This window comes from Mirounga leonina, unplaced genomic scaffold (assembly GCF_011800145.1).
Source record: "Mirounga leonina isolate KUSES-001 unplaced genomic scaffold, KU_Mleo_1.0 Mir_106, whole genome shotgun sequence".
NCBI classification, from domain to species: Eukaryota; Metazoa; Chordata; class Mammalia; order Carnivora; family Phocidae; genus Mirounga; species Mirounga leonina.
In genome coordinates, this window is record NW_023270232.1 from 3,630,923 (window position 1) to 3,649,705 (window position 18,783).

General features: G+C 38.3%; 1 protein-coding gene and 1 pseudogene across 2 annotated transcripts in view; both read left to right on the forward strand.

Annotated features, from left to right (window-relative positions):
• LOC118017807 overlaps positions 1 to 1,384 on the forward strand; it is a 12,140-nt pseudogene extending 10,756 nt beyond the window's left edge.
• A 37-nt stretch (positions 1,385 to 1,421) lies between these two features.
• The window catches only part of LOC118017855 (NAD-dependent protein deacetylase sirtuin-1), a 29,693-nt gene continuing 12,331 nt past the window's right edge, over positions 1,422 to 18,783 (forward strand). Inside the window, exons 1-6 of one of the 2 annotated variants that reach the window (XM_035016158.1) lie at positions 1,422 to 1,902; positions 3,306 to 3,422; positions 5,858 to 6,099; positions 7,727 to 7,879; positions 16,377 to 16,524; positions 17,893 to 17,972. In XM_035016158.1, coding sequence (XP_034872049.1) covers positions 1,488 to 1,902; positions 3,306 to 3,422; positions 5,858 to 6,099; positions 7,727 to 7,879; positions 16,377 to 16,524; positions 17,893 to 17,972 — 1,155 coding nt within the window. In that variant the 5' untranslated portion in view covers positions 1,422 to 1,487. Of the gene's footprint in view, positions 1,903 to 3,305; positions 3,423 to 5,857; positions 6,100 to 7,726; positions 7,880 to 14,509; positions 15,869 to 16,376; positions 16,525 to 17,892; positions 17,973 to 18,783 lie in introns of those variants that run through there. The other variant, XM_035016168.1, reaches the window with a different exon arrangement.

The window sequence follows — 18,783 nt, forward strand, 5'->3', positions numbered from 1 at the left end:
TTTATTTATTTATTTATTTATTTATTTATTTATTTATTTATTTATTTTAAGAATGAAGAAACAGGGCTCCTGGGTGGCTTGAGTCCTTAAGCGTCTGCCTTCAGCTCAGGTCATGATTCTGGGGTCCTGGGATCCAGAACCATGCTTCTCCTTCTCCCTCTGCAGCTCCCCCTGCTCATGCTCTCTGTCTCTCGAATAAATAAATAAAATCTTAAAAAAAAAAAAAAAAAGAGTAAAGAAACAAGTTGCTTGCCTAAATTTTCAATTGGCTCAGTATAGGCAGGCCCCCATAATAAGCTTAAGGTATGGTTTACTATAAACTTGAAGAGGTCCTTTAAGGGGTTCTAATGCCGCACTGCAGAGGCAGATGCTCTACCAAACATTGGCTCTAAATTTGCCTTAGTTAAGGCTAGATATGGAATGACAGTGTTCTGGAATTTCAAGGAGAGTGGAAAGTAGAGGGGCTTCTAGTATGCAATTTAATTATTCATTTATTTATGGGACTGATATTTTGAGCTACTAGGTACTCCTCCTCACTTTACATATATCTCAATTCTTACAACCCTAAAAATATTACCATTTTAGAGATGAGAATATTACATTTAGAAAGGCCAAACAAATTGCTCAAGGTGGCGGGCAAGAATCTCAAATCCCAGCCCAAAGTCAGAAGCCTATACGGGCCAAGTCAGGTTCATTCCGCTCTTTCCTTATCGCCCGCTTGACCCAGTACACTCAGAGAAGGTAATTCACACACCTTTGGAGCCGAGGTGGTGCCGGAAAGCCGATAGGTTGGTCTCCAACCCCCCAGATCAGAAGTTTTTCAGGGCGGACACCTGCCTTAAGGATTTGACAATTTACACCACCCTGCAAGTGATGGGGTTGGGGAGCAGTCAGCCAAAGACAGGAGCAAGAAGAAAACGGAGCAAAGACGAGCTGTCAAAATGGTGTGAAGAGGGTGAGGAGTGAACTGCGTCTTTTATCCTCTACTTAACGCTGTTAAGACTACCCAGCGTATTTCACGAAGCTAAGCCTTGGCCAGCTTCATTCCTCACCGCCTCTCAGGAGCTAAGTTTTAACCTCTTAGCTTAAATCTAGAAAAGACTTAAGGCAAGCAAGGTGTGCACTTCAGACTGAAGTGGAAATTCGCAGTGTGAACCAAAACTTGAGCCATCCGGGCGACAGTGATTTGACGCCAGTTTTGAAAAGAAGTTGGGAAACGGGCGACTTTGGCGGCCAGGCGCGCCTGCCGCACAGGGGTGGGGCCGCGTTTCCTTCCAGCCCACGCCGCCTCCGCCCGCCACGTGACCCGCCGTGTTGTGGTCCGGCCCGCGTGGGTGGCGGGAGCGGCGGGAGGGCGGGGGCGACGAGGGCCCGGGTCACGTGACGGGGTTTAAATCTCCCGCAGCCGGAGCCGCGGGGGCGCCAGTGCCGCGAGTCGAGCGGGAGCAGAGGAGGCGAGGGAGAAGGGCCAGAGAGGCAGTTGGAAGATGGCGGACGAGGCGGCGCTCGCCCTTCAGCCCGGCGGCTCCCCCTCGGCGGTGGCGGCCGAGAGGGAGGCCGCGTCGCCGCCCGCCGGGGAGCCTCTCCGCAAGAGGCCGCGGAGAGACTGTCCCGGCCTGGGGCGGAGCCCGGGCGAGCCCGGTGGGGCGGCCACTGAGCGTGAGGTGCCGGCGGCGACCGGGGGCTGCCCCGCGGCGGCCGCGGCGCTGTGGCGGGAGGCGGCGGCGGCGGGCGGGGAGCGGGAGGCCCAGGCGGCGACGGCCGGGGAAGGAGACAATGGGCCGGGCCTACAGGGCCTATCCCGGGAGCCGCCGCCGGCCGACGACTTCTACGACGACGACGACGACGACGACGAAGGCGAAGAGGAGGAAGAGGCGGCGGCGGCGACGATTGGGTACCGAGGTGCGCAGGGCGCGGGCGGCAGGGACTGCGCATCCCCTCCTCCCTCTCTCGGGGCCCCCTCTGGTGTGGGGTTGGGGGGGTTCTCTGAGGCGGGCTGGGGGCTCAGGTCTGGTTCTGGGGCCTCCCTCTCCCCACCACGGGCCTCAACTGTGTGCCTCCCTGGCTGCTGGCTGGGCTGCGGGAGCGGCCCGCGTATTCCCTCCCTCCGCTCCCTCTTTCCCTCCCTCCGCGGCCCGCCTGGGCGGCCTCGCGCTTTGCGCAGCCGCCGCGCCGCGAAGCTCCCGCAGTTGGTTTTTAAAGTAAGTTTCTCTCTCCTCCTCCTCTCTTTAGCATATTGCCTTTGTTGAACATCTTTCGCTCTTCCACACCCCTTCCCTGCACAGTTAAATCTGCAACTTTTGCTTGGTCCTTTGCATCCTTTTGCAGTTGTCTTTGCAAACTGACACACCTGTGCAATTATTGTGTTTTTTTTAGGATCTCTGTTTTTAAACTTGTTTTAAATTTTAAGGAGCAAAGCTGTTTCTAAAGTCATAGTCTGCAAAATTGCAAAAGTATAGCTTTTTGCAAAAGACATTACAGTTATTTGGTGCAGTTAATGCTGGGTATGGAGCATGATAGTACTTTAAGACTTTTTTTTTTTTTTTTAAGATTTTATTTACTTATTTGACAGAGACACAGCGAGAGAGGGAACACAAGCAGGGGGAGTGGAAGAGGGAGAAGCAGGCTTTCCGCGGAGCGGGGACTCCTATGCGGGGCTCGATCCCACGACTCTGGGATCATGACCTGAGCTGAAGGCAGAGGCTTTACGACTGAACCACCCAGGCGCCCCTGAGGGTTTTCATATTTTCAATCTGAGATGTTTCTGTCGTGGATGGATGTTCGTCTTTATCAATAAATACAATCAGTGGACATTTGACCATTTGACCATTCGTGTGCATTCAAGTCTAGATTTGTAAATTGACCCTTGATTTCGATAAACAGTTTAATATGGGAAATGAATAACGCATATATCTTTGTATGTCTAGTATTATACAAGAGAAGAGCACAGTCATAGTTATGTTTGAATGACTTAAGTTTTTGACAAGTTTCATGACTTCCTATTACTTGTGATCTGTAATTTCAGTGTAACTAGATTAGTACTTCCTGTGTTTTAAGTATAACTATTTCTAGATTTTGGCGAACTGGAAGTTTTAAGATTCTTTGCAGGATCCATAAAGATGAGGCTATATTGCTCCTATGAATGGTGCAAACTGACCCAGGAGGCATTTTTAACCTAGGCACTATGAATGAATGTTCAGTGGTTTATTCAGTGAAAATCATTGCATCATAACTGTTATAGATCTTCATACATTTTAGATGCAAATTGTTTCAGCCACCTTGAGTTACTTTGGGTTCTTTTGCAGATGACCTTCTGTTTGATGATGAAATAATCACCAACGGTTTTCATTCCTGTGAAAGTGATGAGGATGATAGAGCCTCACATGCAAGCTCTAGTGACTGGACTCCAAGGCCACGGATAGGTATGGTTTCAGAACTTTAGAGAATGTCTTCTTTGTATATTTTTTAATGTCAACTAAAAATAGAGTTTTCTGGACCCTTATAACCTGGTATTGAGGTTCTTAGGTGCTTCCTGACATTTAGTGTCAGCTTATGTTTTCTAGGGAAAGTCTAGTGCTTTATTCTGTTTTTGTTTTTAAACAGCTTAATAATAAGCCCATGGAAGCTGGCACCTGGTATTTCTGTCAGGTCCTTCTCACTCCTCCAGTTCTTTCACTTGTACCCCTCTGTGTGGAGTGCTTTTTCTCCAGTTAGAGTATCTTGTTCTTTCTCAATTCAAATCTGTTTGTTTTTTTTTAAACACTTATCACTTTTTAATAACCTCTGTATCTAACTTCGTTTTATTTCCTGTATATAGAAAATAAACCCCGTGGGGGCAGGGATTTTTGACTGTGGTATAGTGTTTTGTCGGTGCCTAGAAAAGTGCCTGGCACACAGTTTGTGCTCAGGAAATATTAAATATGCTAGATAATTAACCATTTAATCTAACCAATAATCTAACCATTTAATTCTAGTAGCTTTTTTGACATTTCCATCAAATTTCTACTTAGATGATCTTGTCTATTGCAAATACTAACAGCTTTATATCTGCCTTTCTAATACAGATTCCTTTTATTTTTCTTGTCTATTGTAGTGGTTAGTACTTCTAGTACAATATTGAAGAAAATAAAAACAAAAACATTTACCAGAATTAAATTTCTATGGTTAAGATCTAGGAGAATACACAGTAATTAATAACAGAAGTATGTACAAAAGAGTTCTACAAATCAATAAAGAAAAGGTACCAGTCCTGAAAGCCCACAGGAAATCTATACGTAATTACTATCTCCTTAAAATTTTCCAGTAATAATAATTTTCAATTTGATCTTAGACCGAAGTTATAGGATACATGATCATTATTTAAAACTCAACTGTATTTCTGTATATTAGCAACAATCCGAATTTGAAATTTAAAAGTTGATATCATTGACCCTTTTATCATTATATAATGACCTCCTTTTTCCCTTAAAATCACTTTTTCTCTTAAGATCATTTAAAAAATCTATACTGTGTATAGATTGACTTCAAAGGGGCAAGGATGCATTGGAGATAATTGCAGTAGTCATGGTATAAGACATGATTTTAGGTTAAACCATGATAGCAATAAAGAAAGAGAGAAAGAGTAGCTTTAAAATTAAATTTTGAGGTAAAATTGGCAAATTTATTGTAAATGCCTGTCATCTTTTTTTATATCTTATTAATCTGTAATTTTTCATGTCTTCTTCATTTAGAAAGTTATTTCAGGTTAAAAAAGAGTATCGTTGAGAAAGAGGAGACGTAACTGAATTTGTAGAGTAACAGCAAAAGCTATTAGAGAATCTAAGATTTTTATCAAATGAAAATAGTGCTTTGATCAAGATTACCATAGATGCATAGCCTTTATATTTGTGTTAAGATAATTTTATAGTACATCTTTCAAAAGATTTTTAAAAACACTAAGTGGCAATGCTTCATTTTGTCACCTCTAGGAACAAGACACACCCCCATCTATCAAGGCAGGGTGGTGAGGAGGGACTTAACAGCACCAATAAAAACATAGCTTTGGTTTGGTTTGTTGTAAAAATAAATAAGTAAATAAATAAAAATTGTTAGTTAATTTTGACTTTTTAAAAAATTAACTCTTAAATACATGGTATTTTATAGCTCAAGATAGCTCAACTTTTTTTTTTTAATTTGTAATTTAACATCTTTCTTTGGCTTTTCTTCAAACGAATGGTGCTCAAAACGATAAAAACAAACATGAAAGAAATTGCAGAAGTAGAGGCAATTGCTTTGGAAACAAAATTAGAGCGTGGAATTTGGCATGCAACTCTGGGTGTGCATTATGGCCTTTGCCACTTACTAACTGGGTAGTCTTGGGCAAACTGTTTTCTCTCTCTCAGTGTCAGTTTTCTCATCTATTAAAAATATTTCAGGGAAGACTTATGTGAATTAATAACTGACAGTTCCTGACATTAAATAAGTACTCAGTAAATGAAGGTAATTATTATCAGCAATTGAATAATTAATGTTGATAGTCTTTTGATCCAAAACAGCTTAACATACTAAATTTTTAAGTCTTAACATGACATATTTTTTTTGAAAGAGAAAATAATAATTGATCTGAAGAATGAATTTTCGTTTTATTCTTAGAAACAGGAGAGAAGACACTGGATTTAAGAGCTCTAAGAGCAGGCACATCTCTAATTTGATCTTCATCTCATTGGGAGAGAGCACTAGCTCTAAAGAATGAAATACCTTTATATTGTGTGTTCTTTGCAAAAAAAACTTTGAAGATTGCTAATTCATTACTTTAGAAAATGAGATTTTGAATTACTTGGAGGTGGATTCGATCTAATTCTTTTCCTTCTTGATGTAGGTCCATATACTTTTGTTCAGCAACATCTCATGATTGGCACAGATCCTCGAACAATTCTTAAAGATTTACTACCAGAAACAATTCCTCCACCTGAATTGGATGATATGACACTGTGGCAGATTGTTATTAATATACTTTCAGAACCACCAAAAAGGAAAAAAAGAAAAGATATTAATACAATTGAAGATGCTGTGAAATTACTGCAAGAGTGCAAAAAAATAATAGTTCTAACTGGAGCTGGGGTACGTAAGATGTATAAAACACTAGTAAAAGAGGGAGGTGGTATGTGATTTTTTCTTGGGGCCTTTTTCAATTAGGAAACATTTTTTGTGTAGAATTTTTCCTAACATGATAATGGGAATTTGTGTTTGGAAACTGCTGTATAAAAAGTGCTGCAGGGTGCCTGGGTGGCTCAGTTGGTTAAGCGACTGCCTTCGGCTCAGGTCATGATCCTGGAGTCCCGGGATTGAGTCCCACATCGGGCTCCCTGCTCGGCGGGGAGTCTGCTTCTCCCTCTAACCCTTCCCCCTCTTGCGCGCGCGCGCGCGCGCGCTCTCTCTCTCTCTCTCTAATAAATAAATTAAAAAAAAAATCTTTAAAAAGTGCTGCAGCAGTTGAATTGGTTCATTACTGTAAAAACCTCTCCAACAACTGTAAAAGATTTCTGTTTGTAAATACAGTAAGTGGAATTTAAGGCAAGGTTTTTACTTATTATACTACAGCTCCTAAAGGAGATGCAGGGGATGCTGTTTGCATTAAAGTGTGTCAGGGTCTGATGGAAAAATTGGATCTTTGTTCCATCTTTATGGGAAACCAGGAACCTAATTGGTGTTCACAAGTAAGTAACAGTGTTGGGAAGGCAACAGGTAGCTTGACGTGTTGCATTAGCCCCACTTTGGGTTAGCACTTAACTAGCTACCTAAGGCTATTGTGTGTTTAAAACAGAGTATGTTACATGTTAGTGACCTAGGGCAACTGTTGGGAGTAAAATTCAGACCTGTTTTTTGCCATTTTGAGTTAAGGCAGAGTGCTATTTAACCATAAATGATTATCAAGAATAGTTCTGCTTTGTTCCCAGGTGTGGTTGAGACAAGGGAGTTTTATTCTGAGGTTAGAGTGGAGTCAGCTGATGAAATTGTGAAACAAAAAGTTAACTTCTGAAATTCCTATTTGAAATGTCAGTTTAGAATTAAAATATCGTATGATAGAATTTTTTTTTTTTTTTTAAGATTTTATTTATTTGCAAGAGAGATAATGAGAAAGAGCATGAGAGGGAGGAGGGTCAGAGGGAGAAGCAGACTCCCCGCTGAGCAGGGAGCCCGATGTGGGACTCGATCCCGGGACTCCAGGATCATGACCTGAGCCGAAGGCAGTCACATAACCAACTGAGCCACCCAGGCGCCCCGTATGATAGAATTTTTAAAGAAAATACAGGAATTTAATATTCTTGAAATACTATAACCCTGACCAGATGACAGTTTTGTTTTTTCAAATACCTGACTGCGATAGAAAATCTTGCCTGCTTTGTAGATAAAATAATTTGAAATGATTTACTGTTCTCAAATTGCAGTTGCTTTAATGTGTTGGTTAAATGTTTAAAGGTTTAAAGTTAGCCTGACAAAAAAAATTAGCCTGACTTAAAATTCCTTACCCTATTGTGAATGGAAAATATGGTGGATTTCATTATACTCTTGTTTTTTTGTGTGTGTGTTTATTTGAATTTGAAATTAGAGTAGGGCAGTATTGTTGTTCCCCAAGATAAATTTTAAAGTAAATATTTTTCAGCTCTTCCCTAATTATATGATGAACTAGTAATTATAAACGTAGATGGAAGATTTAATTGTACAAATTATGCCATGCGTATTTCAGGTTTCTGTTTCTTGTGGAATACCTGACTTCAGGTCAAGAGATGGTATTTATGCTCGCCTTGCAATAGACTTCCCAGACCTTCCAGATCCTCAAGCAATGTTTGATATTGAATATTTCAGAAAAGATCCAAGACCATTCTTCAAGTTTGCAAAGGTACTATGAAGTCTTCTAGTTGTTCTTTGGCCTTCTCTCATGAAAATGTATTTTATTCATATTTAGGCTTCTTAAGTTGACCATTCATTGTCTAGTAAATTGGGTACTAGGACTGTGGTAGAGTAAGATCACGAAATAAAGTCATTTCAGTCAGAATTTTCTTCCCAGAAGGGGGACTATCATTTACTTTCCATTTTAGGATTGGGCTTATTTTTAAAGAGATTATTTCATATTTTTCAAGTTTGCATTTTAGTAATGGCCTTTACATTGTTCAGGCTATTTTAGAGGTTAATAGACCATATGAAAGTAACATCACTGTTTTGATTTTTAATATTTTTTATGGGTCATAAAGATTGTAATCTTTGCTAATGTTTTATAGTAGACACTTTAACATGTGAAGATGTGCCTCAAAAATCTGTGGTTAGGGATGAAGATTCTTAGGTTACATTTTAGTCAAGATTGCTTTATTTTGCTCTAGAGTCTCTAGAGCTGCACTAATTTGGAATCCTCTAGCTACATGGGGCTGTTGAGTACTTAAGTGTACTGAGATGTGATGTAAGTATGGAAGATATACCAGATTTTGGAAATGTAGTATGGAAAAAATAGAAAATAGTATTATTATATATTTATAGGTACTGATTATATGTAGAAATAATAATGCTTTTGATATTGGGTCAAAAATTACGATGATTTCATGCTTTTAATGTGGTTACTAGGAAATCCATGGCTCACATATTTCTATTGGGCAGCTCTCCTATAAAGTTCGAGATTAAATTATACCATGCCCAGGAGATTTTAGTCATTAGAAGACTTTTATTTTTTTATTCTATAGTTCAGTCTTATGGAAAGAAATTGTAAAATTGTTATTGCTAAACTTTAGTATATTTGATAAGGGTCTTTTGTATTGACTAATTTTCATAAATCTAGAAATTAAATGAACCTGAATTTTAATTAGAGTGCTTTTTTTTTTTTTAAGGTTTTATTTATTTATTCGACAGAGAGGGACACAGCTAGAGAGGGAACACAAGCAGGGGGAGTGGGAGGGGGAAAAGCAGGCTCCCCGCAGAGCAGGGAACCCAATGTGGGGCTCGATCCCAGGACCCTGGGATCATGACCTGAGCCGAAGGCAGATGCCCAACAACTGAGCCACCCATGTGCCCCTAAAAGTGCTACTTTCAAACCATATGACCTATTTATATAACTCAGAAGAGCTCTAACATGCCACTGCTAGTGGTACTACTACATGATTTTGAAGAACAATGAAATATCACTTAATTATAGGTTTCTTGATTTGGACCTAGGACATTCACATAATAATAGCTCTAGTTAGCAGAAATGAACACTTAAGAGGGCCAGCAAGTAACTAGAAATTACTTTATCTTCTATTTGATGATAAAAGTTGATGGTACATTTATATAATGCTCACTAGATTTTTGCTGTAAATTCTGTGTTCTGAGAAGAAACACATTGCCCAAACGAACTCGTCAGCTTTTTCCCCTGAAGTATATATTAAATTGCCTAGTAAAGTAGTAACCTGACACTTGGGAAAAATGTGGTAACTGAGAATTGAAATAGCAAGGGTAAGAAACTTTAGTTGTTTAATGTACAGACTTGGGTACTCAGTTTGAGCTTAAACTAGCTTTGATGTGTAAGAATCTGTAGAAGCAATTCAGAATTACTCTACTAAAGACAAATTATAGGAACTTTAAAAAATGCACTTAACAAATCTGGACCATGCATAAGAGAAAATAAGTTGAGTTATGGTAAAAATGGCACACTGTTAATGTGTTACAGTGTTTTTAACCACTGTGTACATCTTTCATGCCACCTGGGAGAAGAAAAGTTTGGAGGGGCAGCATTTTTTTCTTCCATAAAAGCTTTAAGGAGTTATGTGTATTTTTTTAGTTTAGTGAAAAAAATAAGTGTAGTCATCTATAAAGTGCATCCTTTTTCAGTTTTGTTAATATAAGTTTAATTCTGCATGATTGCTCTGAGTTTTCATTTAAGTTATGGTAAGAGCCAAATATATTCACCTTTGTAACTGCTACTCATATAGAATTGTTATGCTTTTAATTCTCATATTAGGAACTGCCTAAACAAATGCTTTTAGTTGCTGAAGTAGCACTTAAAATTGATAGTAATGGTAACAGACTGAGTTAATTTTGGCCTAAAAATGAATAGGAAAAAGCTTAAGGGGGAAATAAGTAAGGACAAAGAATCAAAGATCATATACAGAAATGGAGAGTGGGGAGGATATGTAAATATTACACAGTATTTTACCAGATTCTTTAAATATTACATAAATACTCATAGCCTAAAATTTTTTTTATCAGTTTCTCTAACTGGGCAGAAAGTTCGTAAGAATGGCTTATGATTTTAGTCCGTTAGGAGAAAGTGAATTTAATATGACACCATGAAAAGAGTAAATATTACTGGTGAAATTTAGACATTTTGGAAAGAAGGAATTTCTAAACATGTATTGAGGCAATGATTGTATATAATTATTGAGAAGAAACAGATTTCATTTAGATGCGAAATTCCAGCTGGCTCAGTAGAGCAGTTTTTCAACCTGTTGACATATTGGGGTGGATGATTCTTTGCTGTCAGGAACTGTCCTATGCATTGTAGGATATCTAGCAGCATCCTTGGCCTTCTCCCCCTAAATGCTATTAGTAACACTCTCACTCCCAGTCATCACAATCAGAAATGCCTCCAGACATTGCCAAACATCCCGTTTGAGCATCACTGTATTACAGTGTGCCTACCTGTGGGGATATCTCTTTGAATTCTTGCATATAAGAACAGTTAAGCGCAACATTAAAGCTGTATAGCCATGTTCTGAACCATAGTGCATTGTAAGGGTTTGGATTGATAATGAGTTGTGGTCATGGTTCTCAGGAGTCTAAAACAATTTACAGATACTGTTAAAAATGAGGGGTTGTATTAAGAGTCAGGGTGAAACTGAGGATATATAAATAACTTTTTTTTTGTTGTTAAAAAGGACTGTGTTCAGAGAGTATAGATGATATCCATATTGAATTCAATGAATATCCTTTACTCTAAAGTGATTAAAAGTCAAAAAGTAGACGGGGAAATAACTGAATTTTTATGAACTAAATTCCAAACATCTTTATATATATTCAATAAATGATCATTTTATTGATAATGTGCAAACATACCAGATTCTATAGTTAGAAAGTTAAACTCTTAAAACCAGCTCATCACCTTTCATCAAAAAATGCAAGCCCCCCCCCCCAAAAGCCACAATCCCATTCATCTGAAGACAGTGTTGGTACCTATGTGTATGTAAATCACGTATGTATAAAGGCACCTATAGTTTTATACCCGAATGTATTATTTTTGTTTTATTTACTTATTGAATGTATATTTTTATTATAAAAATGGGCTGTTTTGCCTACTGCTTTGGATTTGTCTTTTGTATTTAATAAATTTTTTCTTTCAGATATTTGAATATTTTATAATGGTCATAATGTTCATCCACTGGTGTACTATAATTCCACAAGTGCACATTTCGGGTGTTTCCTACTTTCTTTTATTGTAAATAGTGTTGCTGTGATTGTACTTTTTGGTATGTTTCCAGTGTTTTTAGGATAAATTCCAAAGTGCAGTTGCTAAAGGTCATGATAGGTTTTGTCTCACTGCTACCTGGAAAGGTGGAATAAAGTATACTCCTATCAGAAGTGTGTTAGAAGGCTGACTTAGCATGCTTCTGCCCCCTACACACCCAAAAAACCCTCCACAGTATACTGTTGGCATTAAAATACTTAAAAAAAAAATCACATGCACACGTGTGTGTGTGTGTATGTATGTGTGTTGTATATGTGGTTTAAAAAATTCTTAACAGTACAAAACATGTTAGTTGGCTTCCCCCTTCAGTCATCTCTATCTCCAATCTCTTCAAAGTTTACCATGGTAAGATGTTTTCTTGGGTTATTGTTCCAGGAAAAAAAAAATGAGTAAACTTGTTTGTGTATATAGGAGAGGGGCATTACTGTAAGTTTTCAGTATTTTGAAAATAATTACCAACAGAATCACACACCCTTTTCTCTACCTTGCTTTTTTTTCCTGCTTAATATTCTTGGAAATAGTTTCATAGTGGCACTTAACAGATATACGTCTTTTTTTTTTTTTTAAGATTTTATTTATTTATTTGAGAGAGAGAGCATATGAGAGGGGGGAGGGTCAGAGGGAGAAGCAGACTCCCTGCTGAGCAGGGAGCCCGATGCGGGACTCGATCCAGGGACTCCAGGATCATGACCTGAGCCGAAGGCAGTCGCTTAACCAACTGAGCCACCCAGGCGCCCCAATATACGTCATTTTTAAGAAAAGGCTACATAGTACTATAGTTGTACCACAACATATTTAATCAGTCTCCTATTAATGGATATCTAGAGTTGTGTTTTTGTTTTTTTTTAAAGATTTTATTTATTTATTTGACAGAGACACAGTGAGAGAGGGAACGCAAGCAGGGGGAGTGGGAGAGGGAGAAGCAGGCTTCCTGCAGAGCAGGGAGCCCGATGCGGGGCTGGATCCCAGGACCCTAGGATCATGACCTGAGCCGAAGGCAGACGCTTAACAACTGAGCCACCCAGGCGCCCCTAGAGTTGTTTTTAAGGCAGTTAAAACTATCAGTTCAATAGATAAAAATCAGTATCTTATTTATCATATTAGTGTTTTGTTTTTGTTTATTAGTGTGGATGACTGCTTTTTACTACTGGCCATGTGTATATCTTTGAACTGCCTATTTGTTCTTAGCTGTTTTTTTCCATTGAGATGCTTCTTTCTCATACTGATTGTGGAGACATCATGCATTCTTGAAGAGTGTTTTTAAGTTAGATGGTGATTGGAATTCAAGTTGCAGCAGTCCCTTGAGGATGTGCAAAATGCAATACCTAATAGTGGTGCTTAATTAGCTTAAAAGAGAAATAGGAAATGATGTTGAGGGATCAAAAACTGAAAAGGCAGTATGCATAGTGATTAAGAGCCACACTTTGGTGTCAAAACTGGATTTGAATGACAGCTCTTCTACTTGGTCTTGTGACTTTTGGCAAGTTATTTCTGTGCTTTAGTTTTTTCATCTGCAAAATGGGGATGTATATGTCTACAATAGAGTCAGCAAACCTTTTCAGTATAGGGCCAGATAGTAAATATGGTTTTCTTTGTGGGCCGTATAGGAACTCTGTCATGTTTTGTTTACCTTTCCAGCCTTTAAAGTTTTTTTTGATTTTTTCTTTTTTTTGAGGATTTAATTAATTTATTTGTCAGAGAAAGAGAATGTGCACAAGCAGGGGGAGTGGCAGACAGAGGGAGAAGCAGGCTCCCCACCAAGCAAGGAGCCTGATGTGGACTGGATCCCAGGACCCTGGTATCATGACCTGAGCCAAAGGCAGACGCTTAACTGGCTGAGCCACCCAGGCATCCCACCTTTCCAGTCTTTTAAGATGTAAAACCCCAGTCCTCAGCCTGGTCTACAGCATTATAATAAAGGGCTCCTGTTATGCCTGGTAAATACATCTTTGTGGAAGCAATGCATCTTTTTTTTTTTTTTTAAGATTTTATTTATTTGACAGAGAGACAGCGAGAGAGGGAACACAAGCAGGGGGAGTGGGAGAGGGAGAAGCAGGCTTCCCACCAAGCAGGGAGTCTGATGTGGGGCTCGATCCCAGGACCCTGGGATCATGACCTGAGCCGAAGGCAGACGCTTAACGACTGAGCCACCCAGGTGCCCCAGCAATGCATCTTTTTAATAGCATTTCAAGTATTGGTCCCAGTTCTGCTTTCATTCTAATCTATAAGTACCCCTATAGCAGTAACAGAATGGTCTAGCTCACATAATTGTTTTCCTAATAGTACTTTACAATGTTCAGATTTGGGATGGTCTATCTTACTTAGAACAGGGCTAGCTAACATGTCACAGTTCCAACATAGGAGATCAATCCATACTTTTGTGACTCTTTTTTTTTTAAGATTTATTTATTTGAGCAAGAGGGAGAGCACGGGGAGGGGCAGGGGAAGAGGAAGAAGCAGACTCTCCACTGAGCAGGGAGCCCAGGAGTGTAAGATCACGACCTGAGCTGAAGTCAGATGCTTAAACCGACTTAGCCACTCAGGCATCCCAATCCATACTTTTATCTGAAAGTTTTATCCACAGCCATTTGGTTTTTAGCAGACTTCATGTTAAGAGCCTGTCTTGGGAGTAATATCCATTAAAAGTCCTTCCAGGGTAATTTTTTTTCATTATTTCAGATTATATCCTTTAGTTTGAATACAGTATTTAAATCTAATGATTGCAACATAGTCCACTGTATATGCAAAAGAAAATAGTTAAGATTCAAATCACTTAGGTTCTAACATATAAAATGTAGGCTTATAAAATAAATTATTTATAGTTTATCCCCAACTACAGGAATTGATTTGTAACTTTAAGGGCTAAACTACCCTGAACTGTTACGGATTGGACATGAAGGGAAACTGGAGTGTAGAACTGAATCTACTGTACCACAACATCTTTGTGCTTCTTACCTTCCCCTTTAAAAAGGGAATGGGGAGGGGCACCTGGCTGGCTTAGTCGGTAGAGCATGCAATTCTTGATCTTAGTTAGGGTCATGAGTTCAAGTCACTTGTTGGGCATGGAGCGTACTTTAAAAAAAAAATTTATTATACATATATATATAAAAGGAATGGGGGATGATAAGACACAGAGAAGTTCATTCCAGGAGGGTAGAGTCTTGGTACTCTTGCTCCCCAAACCTGCTCTGGAGGCAGTCATTTGTTCATGTTATGAGTGTGGCATGCTGTTCTCATGTTCTTTATTAGAACCTATCTGTAGCCTAGCATATTGTAATCTTTGTTGTAAAAACAATTTTTTTATAAAAACTTTTAATAGCCATTTCCAGAGAGAGCTTAGTAAATAATTATGACGATTAATCCTTTAAATGTACTAGAACAAAGCATTCTGGGGAGAAAACAATGGTTAGTATAGCATGATACAGTGGTTCAAAACATAATGTAGCTTTCAGTTTTCTATAAACATAGCTTTATAAGCCCTTGTTAATTCTTTCTGTATGCATTGTCTGCTTCTTAAATTGCAAAGTAGTCAGTGAAATTCATGATACAAGTTTGAATGTGAGGCAGAATCTTTGGATTTTTGTAAAACATTTTCAGTAGCATACGAACATGTATGTGGTGGTAGTTAGAGATTGCTTATTATTTTTCCTAAAAGGTATCCCTGTAGAGAGTTTCTTAAAATTTGGAATATTAAATAGGTTAAAAGTAAAGTCATCCGTAATCTTATTAAACTTTTTTTGTATAGTGTCAGAAGTTGAAAGTTTCCCCACTTCTGTTAATAGCTTGTTAGTATCCTTCTTGACTTGATGTTTGTATGAATGTATCTATATATACACGTGCATATAATTTCTATTTTTGCTTAATAACAAACAACAAAAACAGAACTCTACACACTGGTGACTAACTTGCTTTTTTTCACATGTCATTGGACCATTTTCCAGGTCAGTACATCTAGACCTCTCACATTCATTTTAATGGCTGCATACTCCACTATTATGGATGTACTATATTTCTACAACCGGTCCCCTATTGACAGACATACGGTTGTGTCTGATTTTTTTGCTAGCATTGTAATAGGTTAGAGGCTGTAATGAATGGTAAGGAAGTAGGCAGCATTACTACTTTAAAGAAAAAAGTAGAGAAGAAACTTCCTTTGCCATAGTCACTTACTAAATGAAATTTAATAAAAACACTGTCAAAAGTTGAGAGGACCAAAATTGATACTTTTTCTCTGATCTTTTTGCCATGTGTATATCTGAATTCTTTGTTTTTAAAGAAGAAACAGCATTGAAGCATTATTTGGGGGGAAAAACACACACACAAAATCCAGCAACTCAGCATTCATGAGCAACTCTATACTATACCAGTATGTGCCTGTGCAGTGGAAGGAAAACAATTTTGGTAAGGAATTAAAACTTTAGCTTTAAACTTCCAACAGGTTGATATTTATAATGAATGATGAATAAACAACTTTTAATATTGTGTTGACAGTGCCTTTTAGTTTTTAAAAGAAGTCACCATATCTTTGATATCTTTAATTTCAACTTAAACTTTTCTTTTTCCTTAAAACAAACCCTGAATTTGCAGCCAACAAAAAATTAGATATATTCTCAGGTGTGTATTTCTTCTGACTTTTATTAAAATATCTGTTAACATTTATTAGAGATGCTTATGGGTTGACTTTTTCCTTCAGGGGGCAAGTTCACTAATTGCTGAGTTTTATACATATTACAGCAGCAATCCTTTTGTAGGTGTGTGTTGCAACCATCTAGATGCTTTGAGATGCTCATGTATTTTTTAATTTATACATGGGGGACTATCATTGGTAGTTATTTGGTTAAACCTAAACATGAGATGTGTTATACTTATTTCTTTACTGTAATCTTTTTTTGCCTTTTGCATTATATAGGAAATATATCCTGGACAGTTCCAACCATCTCTCTGTCACAAATTCATAGCCTTGTCAGATAAAGAAGGAAAACTACTTCGGAACTATACTCAGAACATAGATACACTGGAACAGGTTGCAGGAATCCAAAGGATAATTCAGTGTCATGGTTAGTAAACTTCAGAATTGTTTTCTGTTATTTAATTAGTTTTATAGGAAAAAATAGGATTAGAAAGTAGGCTGCCATCCAGAAATGGAGATTAAGCCTTTTTTTTTTTTTTTTTAAGATTTTATCCATTTATTCATAAGAGACAGAGAAAGAGAGAGGCAGAGAGAGAAGCCGGCTCCCCAAGGAGCAGGACTCGATCCCAGGACCCTGGGATCATGACCTGAGCCGAAGGCAGACGCTTAACCATCTGAGCCACCCAGGCACCCCGACATTAAGCCTTTTTATTTAGTCATTGTTAACTGATCAGTTGTAGATAAATTTTGAAAAGTAGAATGCAAAAAAATTAAACCAGAATTATTGAGCTTGATACTTAATTGCACAAAACATCAGATTAACGTTCTGTTGTGTTTCAAAAGGTGTAGCAGTTGTATTCCATTAAATTCTTCTAAATAACCGTCTTTGATTACAAAAGTAATATGTCAGTATTTTTTATATGTCAATATAATAAAAATATGACATCTTTAGTTTATGAAACCAGAGGAACAGGGGTAGTTCAGATGTATAGAATTTGGAAATATAGAAGACTTTCAATCTAAGACAACAAGTAGGCGCAGACCATTTTCTTATGTATCTGAACTGCTTTTGGGGTGCCTGGGTAGCTCAGTCGGTTAAGTGTCTGTCTTCAGCTCAGGTCGTGATCCCAGGGTCCTGGGATTGAGCCCTGCATAATGCTCCCTGCTCAGTGGGGAGCCTGCTTTTCCCTCTTCTTCTCCCACTGCTTGTGCTCTCTCCCTCTCTCTGGGATGAATGGATGAATAAAATCTTAAAAAAAAAAACAACCCAGAAACAAAAAAATCTGTTCTTAATGTATAACTGTTAATTAAGCTAAGGTCACACAATTATAACCTTCCAACTCTGTAGAGTTTTAGCTCTGGAGGAATTGGTTTATTTTATTGAAAAGAATAGCTTTAGGAAGTGTCACTGTGTATATCAACATCTCAATGATTGGATTCTGTCTGTATTATATATAAGTATTTTGATTATTCACCCCTGAGATTCCCCTGTGGAGTCTTTTTTTTTTTTTTTTTTTAAATGTTTTATTTATTCATGAGAGTGACAGAGAGAGAGAGAGGCAGAGGGAGAAGCAGGCTCCCCACTGAGCAGGGAGCCCGATGCAGGGCTCAATCCCAGGACCCTGGAATCATGACATGAGCCAAAGGCAGACGCTTAACCATCTGAGCCACCCAGGCGCTCCCCCCGTGGAGTCTTAATTCTCTTTTCTGGTGTCAAACTTTATAATCTTTGTGGTATGTTTAAAGAAAGGGAAACATTCCTTTAATAATGCATGTGTGTATTGGTTGTTTTTAGGTTCCTTTGCAACAGCATCTTGCTTGATTTGTAAATACAAAGTAGACTGTGAAGCTGTACGAGGAGATATTTTTAATCAGGTAATTTATCCCCCATATTTTAGGAGTTGTGCATGTCTCTGACCTGTTTTTTTTTCTTCTGTTTCTTCTTTTGCCTCCGCATTCTTTTTTTTCCCTTTTTTTCTGAAAGTATGTGGTACAGAAAGATCCAGGAAGATAATATTACCATTGGGAACTCTGATGAAATAAATATACAAGAACCTTTTAATCCCTTAAGTTGAAAACATTGCTCTATAATGTCTCTAAAATGAAATTGGCTTCTTAATATCTAAGTTAAAATAAATCATACTTGAGATGTTGCTATATTAGTTTCTCTTACTTTCCCCTTTTAGTTCCTGTCGGATTTTGAATCTTAAATTAGTTCTTGGTAATCCTTTAAAACATTTAAAAAGTTATTGTAAAAGGTATTTTTTTAATCTTTTTTTAAAATTTTATTATGTTAATCACCATACATTACATCATTAGTTTTTGATGCAGTGTTCCATGATTCATTGTTTGCGAATAACACCCAGTGCTCCATTCAATACGTGCCCTCTTTAATACCCATCACCAGGTTAACCCATCCCCCATCCCCCTCCCCTCTAGAACCCTCAGTTTGTTTCTCAGAGTCCATTGTCTCTGATGGTTCGTCTCTCCCTCTGATTTCCCCCCCTTCATTTTTCCCTTCTTACTATCTTCGTGTTTTGTTTTGTTTTTTAACATATAATGTATTATTTGTTTCAGGGGTATAGGTCTGTGATTCAACAGTCTTACACAATTCACAGTGCTCACCATAGCACATACCCACCCCAGTGTCTATCACCCAGCCACCCGATCCCTCCCACCCCCCACC